Source organism: Triticum aestivum, chromosome 2A (genome assembly GCF_018294505.1).
Source record: "Triticum aestivum cultivar Chinese Spring chromosome 2A, IWGSC CS RefSeq v2.1, whole genome shotgun sequence".
NCBI lineage: Eukaryota > Viridiplantae > Streptophyta > Magnoliopsida > Poales > Poaceae > Triticum > Triticum aestivum.
This window is the reverse complement of record NC_057797.1, coordinates 68,358,487-68,380,620: the sequence shown is the minus strand read 5'-3', so window position 1 is coordinate 68,380,620 and position 22,134 is coordinate 68,358,487. Positions and strand designations below refer to the sequence as shown.

The 22,134-nt window shown below is 44.7% G+C and overlaps 2 protein-coding genes across 2 annotated transcripts; both read left to right on the top strand.

Moving 5' to 3' along the window:
• Positions 1-16,063: 16,063 nt before the first annotated feature.
• Positions 16,064-17,459, top strand: LOC123184761 (universal stress protein YxiE). The gene is made up of 4 exons (XM_044596827.1): positions 16,064-16,673; positions 16,774-16,871; positions 16,978-17,096; positions 17,165-17,459. Exons 1-4 carry the CDS (start codon positions 16,277-16,279, stop codon positions 17,250-17,252), a joined length of 702 nt encoding a protein of 233 aa, XP_044452762.1. The 5' UTR covers positions 16,064-16,276; the 3' UTR covers positions 17,253-17,459.
• Positions 17,460-20,255: 2,796 nt separating this feature from the next.
• On the top strand, positions 20,256-21,475 carry LOC123184760 (universal stress protein YxiE). The gene is made up of 4 exons (XM_044596826.1): positions 20,256-20,599; positions 20,698-20,795; positions 20,917-21,035; positions 21,116-21,475. Exons 1-4 carry the CDS (start codon positions 20,368-20,370, stop codon positions 21,201-21,203), a joined length of 537 nt encoding a protein of 178 aa, XP_044452761.1. The 5' UTR covers positions 20,256-20,367; the 3' UTR covers positions 21,204-21,475.
• The last annotated feature ends 659 nt before the right edge of the window (positions 21,476-22,134 follow it).

The window sequence follows — 22,134 nt, the reverse complement described above, 5'->3', positions numbered from 1 at the left end:
TGCTCATATTGGCTCCCACATATTCTACGAAGGTATTTATCGGTCAGACCGCATAACAACATACATTGTTCCCTTTGCCATCGGTATGTTACTTGCCCGAGATTCGATCGTCGGTATCTCAATACCTAGTTCAACAAACTAAACGATCAAGTGCTAAGCTAACGGAATGGGTCAAGTCAATCACATTATTCTCCTAATGATGTGATCCTGTTAATCAAATGACAACTCATGTCTATGGTTAGGAAACATAGCCATCTTCGATCAACGAGCTAGTCAGGTAGAGGCATACTAGTGACACTCTGTTTGTCTATGTATTCACACATGTATTATGTTTCCGGTTAATACAATTCTAGCATGAATAATAAACATTTATCATGATATAAGGAAATAAATAATAACTTTATTATTGCCTCTAGCGCATATTTCCTTCACGAGGGGCACACAAGGGTGGAGGGCGCGCCCCCCTACCTCGTGGCCTCCTCGAAGCTTCCCTTACGTGCACTTCAAGTCTTCTGGGCTTCTTTCCTTCAAAAAATGAGTTCCGTGAAGTTTCAGGTCAATTGGACTCCGTTTGATTTTCCTTTTCTTCGAAACCCTAAAACAAGGTAAAAACAGAAACTGGCACTGGGCTCTGGGTTAATAGGCTAGTCCCAAAAATAATATAAAATAGCATATAAATGCATATAAAACATCCAAGGTTGATAATATAATAGCATGGATCAATCAGAAATTATAGATACGTTGGAGACGTATCAATCACATGATATCCCATTGTCACCACAGATAAGCACGTGCAAGACATACTGAAGGAAATATGCCCTAGAGGCAATAATAAAGTTATTATTTATTTCCTTATATCATGATAAAAGTTTATTATTCATGCTAGAATTGTATTAACCGGAAACATAATACATGTGTGAATACATAGACAAACAGAGTGTCACTAGTATGCCTCTACTAGACTAGCTTGTTAATCAAAGATGGTTATGTTTCCTAACCATGGACAAAGAGTTGTCATTTGATTAACAGGATCACATCATTAGTTGAATGATCTGATTGACATGACCCATTCCATTAGCTTAGCACCCGATCGTTTAGTATGTTGCTATTGCTTTCTTCATGACTTATACATGTTCCTATGACTATGAGATTATGCAACTCCCGTTTGCCAGAGGAACACTTTGTGTGCTACCAAACGTCACAACGTAACTGGGTGATTACAAAGGAGCTCTACAGGTGTCTCCAAAGGTACATGTTGGGTTGGCGTATTTCGAGATTAGGATTTGTCACTCCGATTGTCGGAGAGGTATCTCTGGGCCCTCTCGGTAATGCACATCACTTAAGCCTTGCAAGCATTGCAACTAATGAGTTAGTTCTAGGATGATGTATTACAGAACGAGTAAAGAGACTTGCCAGTAACGAGATTGAACTAGGTATGGGATACCGACGATCGAATCTCGGGCAAGTAACATACCGATGACAAAGGGAACAATGTATGTTGTTATGCGGTCTGACCGATAAAAGATCTTCGTAGAATATGTAGGAGCCAATACGAGCATCCAGGTTCCGCTATTGGTTATTAACCGGAGACGTGTCTCGGTCATGTCTACATTGTTCTCGAACCCGTAGGGTCCGCACGCTTAAGGTTACGATGACAGTTATATTATGAGTTTATACATTTTGATGTACCGAAGGTTGTTCGGAGTCCCGGATGTGATCACAGACATGACGAGGAGTCTCGAAATGGTCGAGACATAAAGATTGATATATTGGAAGCCTATGTTTGGATATCGGAAGTGTTCCGGGTGAAATCGGGATTTTACCGGAGTACCGGGAGGTTACCGGAACCCCCCGGGAGCTATATGGGCCTATGTGGGCCTTAGTGGAAAAAGAGAAGGGGCAGCCCAAGATGGGCCGCGCGCCCCTGCCCTCCCTTGGTCCGAATAGGACAAGGAGAGGGGGCCGGCCCCCCTCTCTCTTTTCCCCCCTCCGCGAATCCTATTCCAAGTAGGATTGGGGGGGAATCCTACTCCCAGAGGGAGTAGGACTCCTCCTGGCGCGCCTCTCCTAGGCCAGCCGCACCCCCCCTTGAGCCTTTATATACGGAGGCAGGGGCACCCCAGAGAAACACAAGTTGATCCACGTGATCATATTCTTAGCCGTGTGCGGTGCCCCCTTCCACCATAGTCCTCGATAATATTGTAGCGGTGCTTAGGCGAAGCCCTGCTGCAGTAGTACATCAAGATCATCACCACGCCGTCGTGCTGACGGAACTCTTCCCCGACACTTTGTTGGATCGGAGGTGCCGTAGTTTCGGTGCTTGATCGGTTGGGCCGTGGAGACGTACGACTACATCAACCAAACGCTTCCGTTGTCGATCTACAAGGGTACATAGATCATACTCTCCCCTCTCGTTGCTATGCATCACCATGATCTTGCGTGAGCGTAGGAATTTTTTTGAAATTACTACGTTCTCCATCAGCGGCATCCGAGCCTAGGTTTTATATGTTGATGTTATATGCACGAGTAGAACACAAGTGAGTTGTGGGCGATATAAGTCATACTGCTTACCAGCATGTCATACTTTGGTTCGGCGGTATTGTTGGACGAAGCGGCCCGGACTGACACTACGCGTACGCTTATGCGAGACCGGTTCTCCCGACGTGCTTTGCACATAGGTGGCTTGCGGGTGACAGTTTCTCCAACTTTAGTTGAACTGAGTGTGGCTACGCCCGGTCCTTGCGAAGGTTAAAACAGCACCAACTTGACAAACTATCGTTGTGGTTTTTGATGCGTAGGTAAGTTTGGTTCTTGCTTAAGCCCGTAGCAGCCACGTAAAACATGCAACAACAAAGTAGAGGACGTCTAACTTGTTTTTGCAGGGCATGTTGTGATGTGATATGGTCAAGACATGATGCTAAATTTTATTGTATGAGATGATCATGTTTTGTAACCGAGTTATCGGCAACTGGCAGGAGCCATATGGTTGTCGCTTTATTGTATGCAATGCAATCGCGCTGTAATGCTTTACTTTATCACTAAGCGGTAGCGATAGTCGTGGAAGCATAAGATTGGCGAGACGACCGTGTGACGACACATTGATATATATCAAGATGATGGAGATCATGGTGTCATGCCGGTGACGATAGAGATCATGACAGTACTTTGGAGATGGAGATCAAAGGCGCAAGATGATGATGGCCATATCATGTCACATATTTTGATTGCATATGATGTTTATCTTTTATACATCTTATTTTGCTTAGTTTGACGGTAGCATTTTAAGATGATCTCTCACTAATTATCAAGAAGTGTTCTCCCTGAGTATGCACCATTGCGAAAGTTCTTCGTGCTGAGACACCACGTGATGATCGGGTGTGATAGGCTCTACGTTCAAATACAACGAGTGCAAAACAGTTGCACACGCGGAATACTCAGGTTATACTTGACGAGCCAAGCATATACAGATATGGCCTCGGAACACGGAGACCGAAAGGTCGAGCGTGAATCATATAGTAGATATGATCAACATAGTGATGTTCACCAATGAAACTACTCCATCTCACGTGATGATCGGACATGGTTTAGTTGATTTGGATCACGTGATCACTTAGAGGATTAGAGGGATGTCTATCTAAGTGGGAGTTCTTAAGTAATATGATTAATTGAACTTAAATTTATCATGAACTTAGTCCTGGTAGTATTTTGCAAATCATGTTGTAGATCAATAGCTCGCGTTGTTGCTTCCCTGTGTTTATTTTGATATGTTCCTAGAGAAAATTGTGTTGAAAGATGTTAGTAGCAAAGATGCGGATTGGATCCGTGATCTGAGGTTTATCCTCATTGCTGCACAGAAGAATTATGTCCTTGATGCACCGCTAGGTGACAGACCTATTGCAGGAGCAGATGCAGATATTATGAACGTTTGGCTAGCTCAATATGATGACTACTTGATAGTTTAGTGCACCATGCTTAATGGCTTAGAATCGGGACTTCAAAGACGTTTTGAACGTCATGGACCATATGAGATGTTCCAGGAGTTGAAGTTAATATTTCAAGCAAATACCCGAGTTGAGAAATATGAAGTCTCCAACAAGTTCTATAGCTAAAAGATGGAGGAGAATCGCTCAACTAGTGAGCATGTGCCCAGATTGTCTGAGTACTACAATCGCTTGAATCAAGTGGGAGTTAATCTTCCAGATAAGATAGTGATTGACAGAATTCTCTAGTCACCATCACCAAGTTAGTAGAACTTCGTGATGAACTATGATATGCAAGGGATAACGGAAACGATTCCCAAGCTCTTCGTAATGCGGAAATTGATGAAGGTAGAAATCGAGAAAAACATCAAGTGTTGATGGTAGACAAGACCACTAGTTTCAAGAAAAGGGCAGAGGGAAGAAGGGGAACTTCAAAAAGAACAGCAAGCAAGTTGCTGCTCAAGTGAAGAAGCCCAAGTCTGATCCTAAGCCTGAGACTAAGTGCTTCTACTGCAAAGGGACTGGTCACTGGAAGCGGAACTACCCCAAGTGATTGGCAGATAAGAAGGATGGCAAAGTGAACATAAGTATATTTGATATACATGTTATTGATGTGTACTTTACTAGTGTTTATAGCAACCCCTCAGTATTTGATACTAGTTCAGTTGCTAAGATTAGTAACTCGAAACGGGAGTTGCAGAATAAACAGAGACTAGTTAAGGGTGAAGTGACGATGTGTGTTGGAAGTGGTTCCAAGATTGATATGATCATCATCGCACACTCCCTATAAATTCGGGATTAGTGTTGAACCTAAATAAGTGTTATTTGGTGTTTACGTTGAGCATGAATATGATTTGATCATGTTTATTGTAATACGGTTATTCATTTAAGTAAGAGAATAAATTGTTGTTCTGTTTACATGAATAAAACCTTATATGGTTACACACCCAATGAAAATAGTTCGTTGGATCTCGATCGTAGTGATACACATAATCATAATATTGAAACCAAAAGATGCAAAGTTAATAATGATAGTGCAACTTATTTGTAGCACTGCCGTTTAGGTCATATTGGTGTAAAGCGCATGAAGAAACTCCATGCTGATGGGCTTTTGGAATCACTTGATTATGAATCAGTTGATGCTTGCGAACCATGCCTCATGGGCAAGATGACTAAGACTCTGTTCTTCGGAACAATGGAGCGAGCAACAGATTTGTTGGAAATCATACATACTGATGTATGTGGTCCGATGAATATTGAGGCTCGCGATAGGTATCATTATTTTCTGATCTTCACAGATGATTTGAGCAGATATGAGTATATCTACTTGATGAAACAAAGGTCTGAAACATTTGAAAAGTTCAAAGAATTTCAGAGTGAAGTGGAGAATCATCGTAACAAAAATGAAAGTTTCTACGATATGATCGCAGAAGTAAAATATTTGAGTTACGAGTTTGGTCTTCAATTAAAACAATGTGGAATAGTTTCACAAACTCATGCCACCTGGAACACCACAGCATAATGGTGTGTCCGAATGTCATAACCGTACTTTATTAGATATGGTGCGATCTATGATGTCTCTTACCGATCTACCACTATCGTTTTGGGGTTATGCATTAGAGACAGCTGCATTCACGTTAAATAGGGCACCATCTAAGTCCGTTGAGACGACACAATCTGAACTGTGGTTTGGCAAGAAACCAAAGTTGTCGTTTCTTAAAGTTTGGGGTTGTGATGCTTATATGAAAAAGTTTCATCCTAATAAGCTCAAACCCAAATCGGAGAAATATGTCTTCATAGGATACCCAAAGGAGACTGTTGGGTACACCTTCTATCACAAATCCGAAGGCAAGACTTTTGTTGCTAAATTCGGAGTTTTTCTAGAGAAGGAGTTTCTCTCGAAAGAAGTGAGTGGGAGGAAAGTAGAACTTGATGAGGTAACTGTACCTGCTCCCTTATTGGAAAGTAGTTCATCACAGAAATCTGTTCCTGTGACTACTACACCAATTAGTGAGGAAGCTAATGATGATGATCATGTAACTTCAGATCAAGTTACTACCAAATCTCGTAGGTAAACCAGAGTGAGATCCGCACCAGAGTGGTACGGTAATCCTGTTCTGGAAGTCATGTTACTAGACCATGACGAACTTGCGAACTATGAGGAAGCGATGATGAGCCCAGATTCCGCGAAATGGTTTGAGGCCATGAAATCTGAGATATGATCCATGTATGAGAACAAAGTATGGACTTTGATGGATTTGCCCGATGATCGGCAAGCCATAGAAAATAAATGGATCTTCAAGAGGAAGACGGACGCTGATAGTAGTGTTACTATCTACAAAGCTAGAATTGTCGCAAAAGGTTTTCGACAAGTTCAAGGTGTTGACTACGATGAGATTTTCTCACTCGTATCTATGCTTAAGTCTGTCCGAATCATGTTAGCAATTGCCGCATTTTATGAAATCTGGCAAATGGATAAACAAAACTGCATTCCTTAATGGATTTACTAAAGAAGAGTTGTATACGATGCAACTAGAAGGTTTTGTCGATCCTAAAGGTGTTAACTAAATATGCAAGCTCCAGCGATCCATCTATGGACTGGTGCAAGAATCTCGGAGTTGGAATATACGCTTTGATAAGTTGATCAAAGCATATAGTTTTATACAGACTTGCGGTGAAGCCTGTATTTACAAGAAAGTGAGTGGGAGCACTACATCATTTCTGATAAGTATATGTGTATGACATATTGTTGATCGGAAATAATGTAGAATTATTCTGCAAAGCATAAAGGAGTGTTTGAAAGGAGTTTTTCAAAGAAAGACCTCGGTAAAGCTGCTTACATATTGAGTATCAAGATCTATAGAGATAGATCAAGACGCTTGATAAGTTTTTTCAATGAGTACATACCTTGACAAGATTTTGAAGTAGTTCAAAATGGAACAGTCAAAGAAAAAGTTTCTTGCCTGTGTTACAAGGTGTGAAGTTGAGTAAGACTCAAAGCCCGACCACGGCAGAAGATAGAAAGAGAATGAAAGTCATTCCCTATGCCTCAGTCATAGGTTCTATAAAGTATGCCATGCTGTGTACCAGATCTATTGTATACCATACACTGTGTTAAGAGAGGGAGTACAATAGTGATCTAAGAGTAGATCAATGGACAGCGGTCAAAATTATCCTTACTGGAATAAGGATATGTTTCTCGATTACGGAGGTGACAAAAGGTTCGTCGTAAAGGGTTACGTCGATGCAAGCTTTGACACTGATCCAGATGACTCTAAGTCTCAATCTGATACATATTGAAAGTGGGAGCAATTAGCTAGAGTAGCTCCATGCAGAGCATTGTTGACATAGAAATTTGCAAAATACATGCGGATCTGAATGTGGCAGACCCGTTGACTAAACTTCTCTCACAAGCAAAACATGATCACTTTTTGGGTCTTAATCACATAGCGATGTGAACTAGATTATTGAATCTAGTAAACCCTTTGGGTGTTAGTCACATGGAGATGTGAACCAATCACATAAAGATGTGAACTATTGATGTTAAATCACATGGCGATGTGATCTAGATTATTGACTCTAGTGCAAGTGGGAGACTGAAGGAAATATGCCCTAGAGGCAATAATAAAGTTATTATTTATTTCCTTATATCATGATAAATGTTTATTATTCATGCTAGAATTGTATTAACCGGAAACATAATACATGTGTGAATACATAGACAAACAGAGTGTCACTAGTATGCCTCTACTTGACTAGCTTGTTAATCAAAGATGGTTATGTTTCCTAACCATGGACAAAGAGTTGTTATTTGATTAACGGGATCACATCATTAGTTGAATGATCTGATTGACATGACCCATTCCATTAGCTTAGCACCCGATCGTTTAGTATGTTGCTATTGCTTTCTTCATGACTTATACATGTTCCTATGACTATGAGATTATGCAACTCCCGTTTGCTAGAGGAACACTTTGTGTGCTACCAAACGTCACAACGTAACTGGGTGATTACAAAGGAGCTCTACAGGTGTCTCCAAAGGTACATGTTGGGTTGGCGTATTTCGAGATTAGGATTTGTCACTCCGATTGTCGGAGAGGTATCTCTGGGCCCTCTCGGTAATGCACATCACTTAAGCCTTGCAAGAATTGCAACTAATGAGTTAGTTCTAGGATGATGTATTACAGAACGAGTAAAGAGACTTGCCAGTAACGAGATTGAACTAGGTATGGGATACCCATGATCGAATCTCGGGCAAGTAACATACCGATGACAAAGGGAACAACGTATGTTGTTATGCGGTCTGACCGATAAAAGATCTTCGTAGAATATGTAGGAGCCGATATGAGCATCCAGGTTCCGCTATTGGTTATTGACCGGAGACGTGTCTCGGTCATGTCTACATTGTTCTCGAACCCGTAGGGTCCGCACGCTTAAGGTTACGATGACAGTTATATTATGAGTTTATACATTTTGATGTACCGAAGGTTGTTCGGAGTCCCGGATGTGATCACGGACATGACGAGGAGTCTCGAAATGGTCGAGACATAAAGATTGATATATTGGAAGCCTATGTTGGATATTGGAAGTGTTCCGGGTGAAATCGGGATTTTACCGGAGTACCGGGAGGTTACCGGAACCCCCCGGGAGCTATATGGGCCTATGTGGGCCTTAGTGGAAAAAGAGAAGGGGCAGCCCAAGATGGGCCGCGCGCCCCTCCCCCCTTGGTCCGAATAGGACAAGGAGAGGGGGTCGGCCCCCCTCTCTCTTTTCCCCCCTCCGCGAATCCTATTCCAACTAGGATTGGGGGGGGGGGGAATCCTACTCCCAGAGGGAGTAGGACTCCTCCTGGCGCGCCTCTCCTAGGCCGGCCGCACCCCCCTTGAGCCTTTATATACGGAGGCAGGGGCACCCCAGAGAAACACAAGTTGATCCACGTGATCATATTCTTAGCCGTGTGCGGTGCCCCCTTCCACCATAGTCCTCGATAATATTGTAGCGGTGCTTAGGCGAAGCCCTGCTGCAGTAGTACATCAAGATCGTCACCACGCCGTCGTGCTGACGGAACTCTTCCCCGACACTTTGCTGGATCGGAGTCCGGGGATCGTCATCGAGCTGAACGTGTGCTAGAACTCGGAGGTGCCGTAGTTTCGGTGCTTGATCGGTTGGGCCGTGGAGACGTACGACTACATCAACCAAACGCTTCCGTTGTCGATCTACAAGGGTACGTAGATCATACTCTCCCCTCTTGTTGCTATGCATCACCATGATCTTGCGTGAGCGTAGGAAATTTTTTGAAATTACTATGTTCTCCATCACATACATCAAGTGTTCTCAAATCCTTAAAGACTCAATCCGATAAGATAACTTCAAAGGGAAAACTCAATTCATCACAAGAGAGTAGAGGAGGAGAAACATCATAAGGTCCAACTATAATAGCAAAGCTCGCGATACATCAAGATCGTACCACCTCAAGAACACGAGAGAGAGAGAGAGAGATCAAACACATAGCTACTGGTACATACCCTTAGCCCCGAGGGAGAACTACTCCCTCCTCGTCATGGAGAGCACCGGGATGATGAAGATGGCCACCGGAGAGGGATTCCCCCCTCTGGCAGGGTGCCGGAACGGGTCTAGATTGGTTTTCGGTGGCTACGAAGGCTTCTGGCGGTGGAACTCCCGATCTATTGTGCTCCTCGATGTTTTTAGGGTATATGGACATATATAGGCAAAAGAAGTCAGTCAGGAGAGCCACGAGGGGCCCACGAGGGTGGGGGGCGCGCCTCCCTGCCTCGTGGCCACCTCGAAGCTTCCTTGACTTCAACTCCAAGTCTCCTAGATCACGTTCGTTTCAAAAATCACGCTCCCGAAGGTTTCATTCCGTTTGGACTCTGTTTGATATTCCTTTTTTGCGAAACACTGAAACAAGGGACAAACATAAACTGGCATTGGGCTCTGGGTTAATAGATTAGTCTTAAAAATAATATAAAAGTATTTAATAAAGCACGTAAACATCCAAAACAGATAATATAATAGCATGGAACAATAAAAAATTATAGATACGTTAGAGACGTATCAACCCCCCCGGGAAGTTATGGGCTTTAGTGGGCCTTAGGGGAGAGAGAGGGCCGCAACCAAGAGGTGGTGCCCCCCCCCCAAGGGGAGTCCAAAAAGGACAAGGGGAGGGGGGCGCGGCCCCTCTTTCCCTCTCCCTCTCCCTCTCCTTCCTTCTTCTCCTAGTTGGACTAGGAAAGGGGGGAACATATTCCTACTTGGAGTAGGATCCCCCCTTGGGCGCGCCCCTTGTGGCCGGCCGGCCTCCTCCTCCCCTCCTTTATATACGGGGGAGGGGGCACCCCATAGACACGCAAGTTGATCTTCAGCCGTGTGCGGTGCCCCCCTCCACAATTTTCCATCTCGATCATATTGTCGTAGTGCTTAGGCGAAGCCCTGCGTCGGTAACTTCATCATCACCGTCACCACGCCGTCGTGCTGGCGAAACTCTCCCTCGGCCTCAGCTAGATCTAGAGTTCGAGGGACGTCACCAAGCTGAACGTGTGCAGATCGCGGAGGTGTCGTGCGTTCGGTACTTGATCGGTTGGATCGCGAAGACGTTCGACTACATCAACCGCGTTACTAAACGCTTCCGCTTTCGATCTACAAGGGTACGTGGACACACTCTCCTCGCTCGTTGCTATGCTTCTCCTAGATAGATCTTGTGTGGTCGTAGGAATTTTTTTGAAATACTACGTTCCCCAACAACATGGGCATCAATGTGCGAGTAGTGCTTGGTTGCCTCTGTTTCGTGAAACCAATAGTTAATGGACACCCCTTGTAAAGGTTATGACATCTCCTTTGATGGTGGCAAGTGGTGTAGTGTATGTGCATCACATGTCGCAACCAAAGACTTTTGATGGTTTTCTCATCCACGCGTGAGGATGAGAGGTTGATTATTTGTGGTTTTTTTCTAGATTATTATTTTTAAATGATTTACCCCCTGAACCGTGCGTTCAAATCACAAATCATTCGACCAACTTTTCACGTTGAGATCTTCAAAAGTTTATTACATGTTGATATGTTTTGACCAACTTTTTATTTCGAGCAAATATGTGTTTCTAGGGTGCACTAAATTGTGCTTCCCGGGGAAGCGCAACTATGCTTATAGCGGGGGATGAAGCACCAATGCGCTGGTGCCACTTGCAGGCGTATTGTGCTTCACGCGGAAGCACACTAGTGCTTCACACTTTCAAAAATCAAATAAATAGAGGGGAAAAGTAAAAAAAAATGAAAAAAAAGAAAATTGAAAACTTGTCGTGATGCGGAAAGCATCCAACGCACAACACGTGGTGACGCGCTAGGGTGCACCACGTGGAGCATTTGGAGTGCTTCTACGCCTAAGAAAGTGTTTGCTGGGACACCCAGCCGGGGGTTAACCTCAACTAGTCGCTCCCTGTGTTTCTGGATTTAAGTTGGCCGTTGCTATGTTTGATTGCACAATTTTGGTCCGATTTTGTTAACAATCACACGGTGTACATGTTACAATAATCCACAATACAGTAGATATATGTAGATGTATTCGTCTATGAACGTCGAAATAGAAAACTTAAAACATAGTGTTGTGTGGAATAACAAGACGAAGCTGGTGGCCGAAGAAATTTTAAATGGTGGACCGTGCGCTATGAATTTGACAAAATGCGTCTAAAAAGCTTTAAACATAAATGGAATTAAAGATTTAAATATTAAAAGTCAATGAAACTAGGAGCCAATCGCCAAAATGAGATCACAATATCGATGTGCATCCTTTTTTGTAGAGCAGATCTTATCTTAAATCGAAGTATCATTGTATAGATTGGAATAGATTAAGTGAAATAGATTAATGAAGGTAAGCAAAACAAAAATATGTGCAAACCCTCATGTCCATCCCCACTGTCGGAGCCACCACGTGCACTCGTTGAAGCTTTTTTACGCTCGCTCGGGCCTTTGCTCGCTTGTTGCTCTCACAGAAGGCAGAGGCCGGCTAGTGACATCTCCACAGGCCTTTCTTGCCCACTTGCATGCTTTAGGTATGTTTCCACCGATACATTGTAGCAAACCATCGAAAGTGAGGGAAATAGTGAAAATAACTATACACATACTGCAGCCTCTGTTCGTGATTCTTTTCCCAATTATCCATGATAGCCATGCAAATTATGTTTGCTTTCTCAAAAGTGATATTTTTCTGTCTTAGGCTTTGAGCGTTACTACGATGCCGCCACATCTATGCCCCTATCGGCCCATGGGTGGAGCAGCCATGCCATGGCCCATGGATATGGGCTAGTTTTTTCTTTAATATGTTTTACTTTTTTTAGCTAATCAATTAATTGATTACCTCTTTTTTAGAATCTCGCAAGGCTTTATCGGCCATTGGATGTAATACATCCAGTCGCCATAATAAAGCCTTGTGAGATTTTAAAAAAGCTAATCAATTCATTAAGAAATTTGTCATCGCCGAAGCATTCCTATCCTGCTTCGCAAGAAAATTGTCATGTTTGTTACATCAATAAGAACATCTACAAAAAAAATATATCCGAATCTTTAAATTTATTTATTATTTACTTTGAATTTACTGTTCATCAGGAAGCATATGCACCCGAGAGCCAAAAGGGTCCTCCCTTGAGAAATCTCCAAAAAGTAAGCTTACTGCTACTGCTATCCTAGAACTCAGCTACAATAGCACAACGATGATGGCATATAGAGCAGAGGGTCCAGAATCGAACAAACGGGGGAGAGGTACGAAGCCAGGTATCCTCCAAAAATCTATCTTTTTTCCCATTACCAACTACCCATCTATACCCAAGTTTGAGAGCTTTATCGACCCATAAGACACCATGCCAGAATTTTGACGGGTTTGAGCATCTACTGGCAAAGATATTTGGGATAGATTTAAGGTATTTTTCATCTACGATTCTCTTCCAAATCTAGCCCTCATCAGCAATGCATGTATCTTTTGACTCAGTCGCCTAACAAGCATAAATTGACATCCCTGAGATTAGGAATCTCTAGTCCACCATGTCTCTCTTAGCCATACAGACCGGGTGCTAAACACAATTTTCTATTACCCTCATGGTCACTCCAGAGACAATGAGCTAGTTGGGTATAGATCATGTCTAATGCCCATTTATAGGGAACTTAAAGAAAGATAGAAGATAAACAGGTATACTAACAAGACAAGATTTAGTGAAGGTAAGCCTAGTTGAATAAGACATGAGCTTCCCTCTTTAACCAGCCATGCTTTAAGAATCTTATCTATATATAATGGGTTGAATATCCTCCCTTCCAAGCTTATCAAAGTGTATGGGACCTACTAAATATTTAATGGGAAGCACATTTAGAGAGCACCCAAAAATCTTGGTGTGGAGAGCTATTCTCTCTTCACTAGTACCCAGAGTAATGAGCTCATCATACCAGAAACATTCTCAAAACAAACTAGGGTAGTCTTCGGGGAAATATCTAGTACTCCCATCCTTGGGGTGCTCCCTATGCTCCAACTTCAAATAAATAAATTTTAAATATTTCAATAAATTCTGGAAAAATATGCATGTTTACAAGGAATGTGACTATAACTCCTAAAAATTTCAGGTCCAAACTCTAAATGCACATTTGAGAAACAAAAAAGTGAAATCTAGCATGAATAGTGTCATAAAAAGACAAAAGCAACATTTGACACTATTTATATCTGAATTTGTCTTTTTTGTTTCTCAATGTACATTTCGAGTTTGGACCTGAAATTTTTAGGAGGTGCAGTCACATTTCTTTCTAACATTCACAATTTTCTTTTCAGAATTTTTGAGACCTATAAAATTGATGTTTTAGATTTGGAGCATAGGAAGTACCCTAAGAATGGAGCACCTGACATTTCCCCGGTAGTCTTCATATTCTTGGCTGTGTCTAGATCATCTTCTACAAAAACGGACAGTAATTCTGCGTACTGAATGCAGATGACAACTCAAGAAATTAAACTAGAGCACAACCCTCTAAACAAATTATGTTGGGAAGCGTTAATGACCATTTTAGAATGCAGACAACTCAAGAAATTAAACTAGAGCACAACCCTCTAAACAAATTATGTTGGGAAGCGTTAATAACCATTTTAGAGAGAACATCAACCACCAGGTTGAAGAGCATGGGAGAAATTGGCTTTCAATCTCGTCGGCGTCAACAAATTTGTGAAACATGGCTCGAGAAACGGGTGAGGCTATTTGGTCTGCTAATATACATGTCCTTTGGGATACCTAACAAAGTAGTTTTTTTTCCTTAAAATACGCTAAAGAGTACAATAAAATTACACTTTTGTGCAAAAGACTTAAGAGAATCTCCAGTAGATGATATAGATGCAAAAATAACCAACTTTTACATCTCCGATGCCCAAAACTCCCTCTCCAACTGATGATGCAAATGCAAAAAGAAAAAAAACATCTCCGCGTTATGAAGATGTAAAATACAACACCTCAAAGATACAAATTTGCATCTCCACCTCAAGGAAATGTGGCTATGGCTGACCCTGCCGCCTCCTCCGTCGCAACCGCCCACCCCGCCCGGGCCTTCGTCGGCGCGACCACTGTCCCCAATCCCGCCTCCGCCACCATACCGCCTCTGCCATGCCGCCGCCCTGGTTTTGCCCTGTCCCGGTTGGTCGCCGTCGCGGCTGCCGCCCCACTGCCAGATTCGGTCGCTCCACCGCCTCCGCCTCCAGTTCCGCCGCCGCTCCCCCGATGCCCGCCTCCAAATCGTCTGAATTGGTCGCTTCTCCACTGCCGAATCGCCGCTGCGCTGCCGTATGATTTGAGCTCCCCCCGCCGCCCCGCCGTCACCAGATTCGAGCCGCACACCCGCCGCAACGCCGCTACAGCTTTTCCGCCGCCAGACTCGACCTTCTCGCGTCGCACGGCCGTCGCCACGCCGTCCCGTCGTGATTAATTCGCCAGCGACCATTCGAGCTCCCGTCGCCGCATTCGACCTCCCGGCTCTCAGCGCTCGGCCGCCGGCACACCAGTTGCCACTGCTTGCTCCACCTGCACTGCTCCCGGCTCTCGGCGCTCAGCCGCCGACACACCAGTTGCCACCGCTTGCTCCACGTGCGCTGCTCCCGGCTCTCGGCGCTCGGCCGCCGACACACCAGTTGCCACCGCTTGCTCCACGTGCGCTGCTCCCGGCTCTCGGCGCTTGGCCGCCGACACACCAGTTGCCACCGCTTGCTCCACCTGCGCTGCTCCTGGCTCTCGGCGCTCGGCCGCCGACACACCAGTTGCCACCGCTTGCTCCACCTGCGCTGCTCCCGGCTCTCGGCGCTCGGCCGCCAGCGCTCATGCCGACTCGTTTTACATCTCCATTTGCATCATCTATTAGAGTTGCACTTTTACATCACCAATTTACATCATCAGTTGGAGTTGCCATTTTTTTTGAGATGTACTTTCTCCGTTCCTAAATATTTGTCTTTTTAGAGATTTCAACAGGTGACTACATATGGAATAAAATGAGTGAATCTACACTCTAAAATATGTCCATATACATCCGTATGTGGTAATCTATTTGAAATCTCTAGAAAGATAAATATTTAAGAACAGAAAGAGTAAAATGCATTTTTGGAGCTATATTTTACATATGCTGTTTTACATCTTCAAATTTGCATCATCTATCGAAGATGCTTTAAACATAAAACAATTTTTAGAAAATGATAACAGGGAACCTTGAGGTCCCAGGGAACGTCCCCATAACCATTGGATCTGGATCACGCGGACGACATTAAAAAAAGTTACTGGCATTTTTCTACGTTACATGTGGCAAATCTCATAAAAGTTGCCATGACGATTCGAGCGTTTGCTGAGAAAACGTTCCCAGGAAAGATATTGCGGTCCTAGATTATCTTCTTCTCAAAAGACGAAAGCGCCGCTCTCAGATTATCTTCCACCTCAACATGCATCTCGAGTGCATCACAAATCAACACGCACCAACGGAAAAGAAACGACCACCATGCCCCGATCCGTCGCTGCGGTCGCCGTCGACATCCAGCGGGCAATAATGAGAATTGAAAAGCAACAAAGCTGAACGGGCAGCCCTGGCAGCTCTCGCCGGTAACCGGCCACACGCAGCCGCGCCTCCGGCTTCACCGTCGTACGTGCCACTCGCACACCCACAATGCCGACTGACGAGTAAGCTATATATAGGCCTGCCCGCGGCCTTGAGCTACATCTGCAAACCACTTCAAACCAAGAAACCTCCTCTAGTCAGTTTTAATCCTCGCAACGTTCGATTGTCATATGATGGCGGAGACCAAGGCGGTGGCTGCTGCGGTGCCGGTGGAGGCGAGTCCGGTGGAGGTGGGGAGGAGCAGGACGGTGGCTGCTGCGGTGCCGGTGGAGGCGAGCACGGTGGAGGTGGAGGTGGGGAGGGGCAATACGGTGGCTGCTGCGGTCGAGACGAGTCCGGTGGAGGGGAGGAGCAAGACGGTGGCCGCTGCGGTGGAGGTGGGGGAGGGGAGGAGCAAGACGGTGGTGCTGGTTGCCGTGGACGACAGCGACGCAAGCTACCGCGCGCTCGAGTGGGCCGTGCGGCACGTGGCGGCGACGGCCGGCATGGCCGGCGCCGGAGCGGTGGAGCTCGTTGTCCTCCACGCCAAGCCGCCCACTTCCCTCGCCGTCAACATGGGCGGCCCCGGTGCGTTAGCCTCCTCTTTAATGCTTCATCGTTTCGTCCTCTGGTCTGGACCCGGACTGGAGCAAAGCTCTGTCGACTGAATTCTGGGGATTCGTTTCAGGCGTGCCCGGCGACGTGGTGGGGTTAGTGGAGGAGGACCTGCGCAAGAAGGCCGAGGGCGTCGTCGGCAAGGCGCGCAGCCTCTGCGCCGCCAACTCGGTAACATAACATTGCTCCATGGACAGATATAAGAGTCAGTAACAGAGACGATCACACATTGCATGGCTGTACGTAACTCGTGCCGCTTGCTTATTCGAAACCGCAGGTGGAGGCTGTGGTGGACGTGGTCGACGGGGAGCCGAAGCACGTCCTGTGCGACGCCGTCGAGAAGCACCGCGCCGATCTGCTCGTCGTCGGCAGCCAGGGCTACGGCGCCATCAGGAGGTACGCGTTCACCGCGTGACTGAAACTAATGGTGACTGTCTCTTGTCTCAACTCCTCTTTTCTTGCAGGGCATTGCTTGGGAGCGTGAGCGACTACTGCGCACACCACGCCGACTGCTCTGTGGTGATTGTCAAGCAGCCCGGGTCCAAGAACTGACCGCCATTTCCGGTGTTGGATCGATCCTGCCCAGTTCCAGTGTTGGGAATTGTGCTATTTGCGTGCCTACACAATGTATCCCTGCTTAATTATTTCTGCTCCAACGAGTTTGTACTCTCTTTTATTCACTCTGCATAATATTAGCAGTCAAGCTTTGTAAACTTTAATTCAATTTATATTAAATAAATTAACATCTACAATACCCAATCAGCACATTAAATTCTTCATTGAAATACATTTTCACATTAAATAGACTTGCTTTTGTAAACATCTGTATTGCTTTCTACAAACTTAGTCACGCTTTATATTGTTTGACTTACGACAGAGATAATATGCAAAGTAAATTACTCGCCAAAAAATGCTAAGTAAATAAAACCGAAAGCCATAGATGATGCTTTCAGTGTTCATCCTCCGATCCGATATCATCATCAATTTGCCCTTCTTCCAGAGACTTGCTATTCAATGATCCCTCTCCTTTGTTCCATTTTATGCAATCTTTTAGTTTCTAGTGGATCTGCTTTTTGCGTCTAACGTGTTGTCAGCTAGCGCAGTCGCTCGTCGGCACTACATTGAATAATTGCATCGACGTCTGTTCGTTATATCTCCTACTATTTATACTTAAATAAATAACACGTAAAGTTCCGTCACCCATTCTGTTGAAAAACAGTACTATCCGTTCAAAAATGAAATATTTCATATTAGTGTTTACTTGCATAATAAGACAACTATATTTATGTTGAAAATAAACTTAGGCTAAAAATCTTGTTAAATAACTGCTTCATGCTTTTATTAGTGTTTACTTGCATAAGACAACTAAAAAATGATTGTTGTAGACTTAACAAAAATGGTATTCACTTAGCCTAAAAATCTACTACACTTTGTCGGGAAAATACAATAGTATCAGTTCAAAAATGGAATAGACACATTCCAACAATGCAAGAGAGCGGACAAAAATACCATAAACCCCATATGAAAATGTTGTTGATTCCAGAAAAATTGTACACATTGGTGTAGTTTTTTTAAAATCAACATTAGTGTAAAAATACAATAGATATTAATGCAAAATGCAATCAAGAAAAATGTTATTTCAGAGGAATCTTGCTGAAACCAACACAACGTGAACACATGAGCTAAACCACTATCTAGGTTTCGGGCTCTGGGCTTTTCTCTTGATGGATTTACTCAAATGTTTCTAATAGGGGTGCCCAAATAATCTTCTTGACAAATCAAACCGACTAGCGGACTATAACGGTAGGTGGGGGATGGCTATTTATAGCTAGAGCAGTCCCGAGGGTGAAACGACTATTTGGGGCCTCGAGGCCAGTCAATGGTCAAACCGACATGTTTCCAACGGTCAGATTTCAAACGCACCTTTCAACTTTACTTGAGGAGCAAGTAAAGTTAACTCCTCTACTAGAGCAATTCTCTCGCAACCGAGAAGAATATCATCTCTGGCTGGCAAGTAATTACTTTTCGCATGAAGAGATTTCTCTCAACTCACTTGGATATTTTTAGGTTAAGCATCATAATAAAGACCAAAGGCTTGAAACATCGATCCCCTCTTAAAAGTACAGTGGTCCTATGACTCAATGGAAGAAAATGAGACTATGAAGAAAATGCACATCTTCACTTCGTCTTCATTCTTCTTTGTTGTAGTCATTTTCTCTCGGATGCCTCGCGTACCAATTGCTTCGATTCAGCAACATTTTCTGGGAGTCATCTCCGACACGCAATCACTTCGATGGCAATCTCCTCGATTGCCTTAGCGTTCTTATTTGCTTCATAGATAATAGTCTTATAAGTTTATAGAAAGCTCCTTTGAACTCTAGGGACTGGTTGTGTGCACTAACAAACACATTATCCCCTCGCTGTTTCCGTCCAACAGTCTTCAAAACTCTCGGAGCACTTGATTGCACCAATAGTTTGGAAGCCTTAATAACCATTTCAGAGCGAACATTAACTACCGGGTTGAAGAGCAGGGAGAAATTGGCTTTCAATATTGTCAACGCCAACAATTATTTTTCCTGAAGTGACAAGATTCCTTCATTCATTAAGAAGAAAAGAGTTGCTCGGTTAATTAGGAAAACCCGAGCGAAAACCAAAATGTCCAGTTTATTATGAAAAACCAGGCTAAACCATCACAACCGCTAAGCAACACACACAAGATACCCCACGCACACTAGGCGTCATTGCGACAGCATGCAGGCATCATCGTCATCACTCCTCCCTTATAAAGCATCATCGGCATCCTTAAATCCTGAGCAAACGACTCCATCTTCGCCATAGGCGATAGTCAACTCAACCCGCACTGTAGAGGCCATCTGAAGTGGTATGAAGATGCGCACCAGAACTCAGTCATTTGCAACCAGACAACGGAGCTCCGTCTATGAAGGAGAATTACGAAGGACAAACCAGACGGGCTCATTCCCTGGAAGATTGATTTCTCTTGATGAAGCTTATATCTACGCAATTTAGAAAATTACAATTGCATTTTCGATGAAGTTGTTATTTTCTACGATTGTAAAAGAGTACACTAATAAATTCCCTGCAAAATAAGAGTACACTAAAATTACACTTTTCAGCGGGAAACTTAGACATAAAACAATTCTTGGATTACTTGGGATTTAACAAAACCAAATATCTTCTCAACCCGCCAAAACAAAATACTCCTCTTCTTCTCACAAGACGAAGGTGCCGCTCTCAAATTCTCTTCTATCCCAAATCGCAACACGCATCTCGAGTGCATCTGAAATCAGCACGCATCGACGGAAAAATAAACGACCGCACCCATGCCATGCCCCCGAACCGTCGCTGCCGTCGCCGTCCCCATCCAAGCGGGCAGATGATGCATGCGAAGTGAAAAGCAACAGAACTGAACTGAAACCGTGGGAGCCCTGCCGTCATCACCTCCCGCCGGTAACCGGCCACACGCAACCGCGCCTCCGGTTTCGCCACCGTACGTGCCCACCACTCTCAGTCTTTCACACCCCCAATGCCGACTGACAGACGAGCAAGCTAGCTATATATAGGCCTAGCCCGCGGCCTTGAGCTATAACCACTTCAACCAAGAAAACTTCTCTACTCAGTTTCAATCCTCGCGTCCTTCGATTGTTACATGATGGCGGAGACCAAGGCGGTGGCGTCTGCGGCGGGTCCGGCGGAGGAGGGAGGGAGCAAGACGGTGGTGCTGGTCGCCGTGGACGACAGCGACCACAGCTACCGCGCTCTCGAGTGGGCCGTGCGCCACGTGGCGGCGACGGCCGGCGTGCCCGGCGCCCGGGCGGTGGAGCTCGTCGTCGTCCACGCCAAGCCGTCCCCTTCCCCCGTGGTCACCATGGGCGGCCCCGGTGCGTTGTTAGTTAACCTCCTCTTCTTTAATACTTCATCGTTTTGTCGTCCGGAGTCGGAGCGAGCTCTGACTGAATTCTCTGTGGATCCGTTTCAGGCGTGTCCGGCGACGTGGTGAGGTTAGTGGAGGCGGACCTGCGCAAGAAGGCCGAGGGCGTCGTCGACAGGGCGCGCCGCCTCTGCGTCGCCAACTCGGTAACATCCGCTACCAACTCCGCTCACGGCTCGTCGCATTGCTCCATGGAAAAGATATCAGTAAGGGAGACGATCACACATTGCATGTCTGTAACCTGTTGCTGCTTGTCCGAAACCGCAGGTGCAGGGCGTGGTGGAGGTGGTCGACGGGGAGCCGAGGCACGTCCTGTGCAACGCCGTCGAGAAGCACCACGCCGATCTGCTCGTCGTCGGCAGCCATGGCTACGGCGCCATCAAGAGGTTCGCATTTTCTCCTGCAGTGTACGCTTTCGCCGCGAGAATGGTGACGGGCTTTTTGTCTGAACTCCTCTTTCTTGCAGGGCATTGCTTGGAAGCGTGAGCGACTACTGTGCCCACCATGCGCACTGCTCTGTGATGATAGTCAAGCAGCCCAAGTCCAAGAACTGATCGACCGCCATTTCCGGCGTTAGATCGATCGATCGTGCCCAGTTCCAGTGCCGGGATTGTGCGATTTGCGTGCCTACACTATGTATCCCCACTGAGTTGTTTCTACTCCAAAGTTTGTACCCCCTTTCTTATCTACTTTGCATATTGGCAGTCAAGCTATGTAAACATTTGATCAAATTTATAGAAAAACTTATTAACATACGCAATACTGTACCCGCAATACTAAACCAGTACGTTAAATTCATCATTGAAATATCATTTCACATTATATATATGCTTGTTTATGTAAACGTTTGTATTGCTTTCTATAAACTTGGCCAAGCTTCATACATTTTGACTTATGACAGAGCTAATGTGCAAAGTAAATGAAAACGGGAAAAAATACTATCAGTGCCACACATGATGCTTGGGTGTTCATCTTCTAAATGTCATCATCAACTTGCCCTTCTTCGAGAGACTGGCCATTCAATGATCCATCTCCTTTGTTGCATGTTTATGAAATTTTTAAGTTTCTAGTGGATCTGCTTTGTGCTTCAAATACGTTGTCAGCTAGGGCATTCGCGCGTGGGCACTACACTAAATAATTGCTTTGATGTCTGTTCGTTATATCTCCCACTCTTTATGTAAACGAGTCAATTGCACAAAACTACCATATTTGCGGCTAGGTTTACAGAAAACCACCAACTCGTTAATCCATTGCAAAAAACATCGTAAAATCACTTAAGTCGTTGCAAAAAGCACTGATTGAGTGTTCTGGGCCGTTTAATATCTTTCTTACAAGTGGGCCCAGATCGTAAGGAGCTTAGATGGCAAAAAGTTGACATACACACCCCTAAAATAAATAAATAAATAAATGCAATCAACTCCCTAATATACGCAACAGCCAGCCCAGAGCAATTTTTGACCGGGTCTTCCCTGCCTCAAAGCGCAG

Bases quoted from the DNA above. Each gene is read 5' to 3' on its own strand.
- LOC123184761 (XM_044596827.1), top strand. From the start codon at position 16,277: ATGATGGCGGAGACCAAGGCGGTGGCTGCTGCGGTGCCGGTGGAGGCG. The intron at 16,674-16,773 runs GTGCGTTAGCCT...GATTCGTTTCAG, and splicing joins CGTCAACATGGGCGGCCCCG to GCGTGCCCGGCGACGTGGTG. The intron at 16,872-16,977 runs GTAACATAACAT...TCGAAACCGCAG, and splicing joins GCCTCTGCGCCGCCAACTCG to GTGGAGGCTGTGGTGGACGT.
- LOC123184760 (XM_044596826.1), top strand. From the start codon at position 20,368: ATGATGGCGGAGACCAAGGCGGTGGCGTCTGCGGCGGGTCCGGCGGAG. The intron at 20,600-20,697 runs GTGCGTTGTTAG...GATCCGTTTCAG, and splicing joins GGTCACCATGGGCGGCCCCG to GCGTGTCCGGCGACGTGGTG. The intron at 20,796-20,916 runs GTAACATCCGCT...CCGAAACCGCAG, and splicing joins GCCTCTGCGTCGCCAACTCG to GTGCAGGGCGTGGTGGAGGT.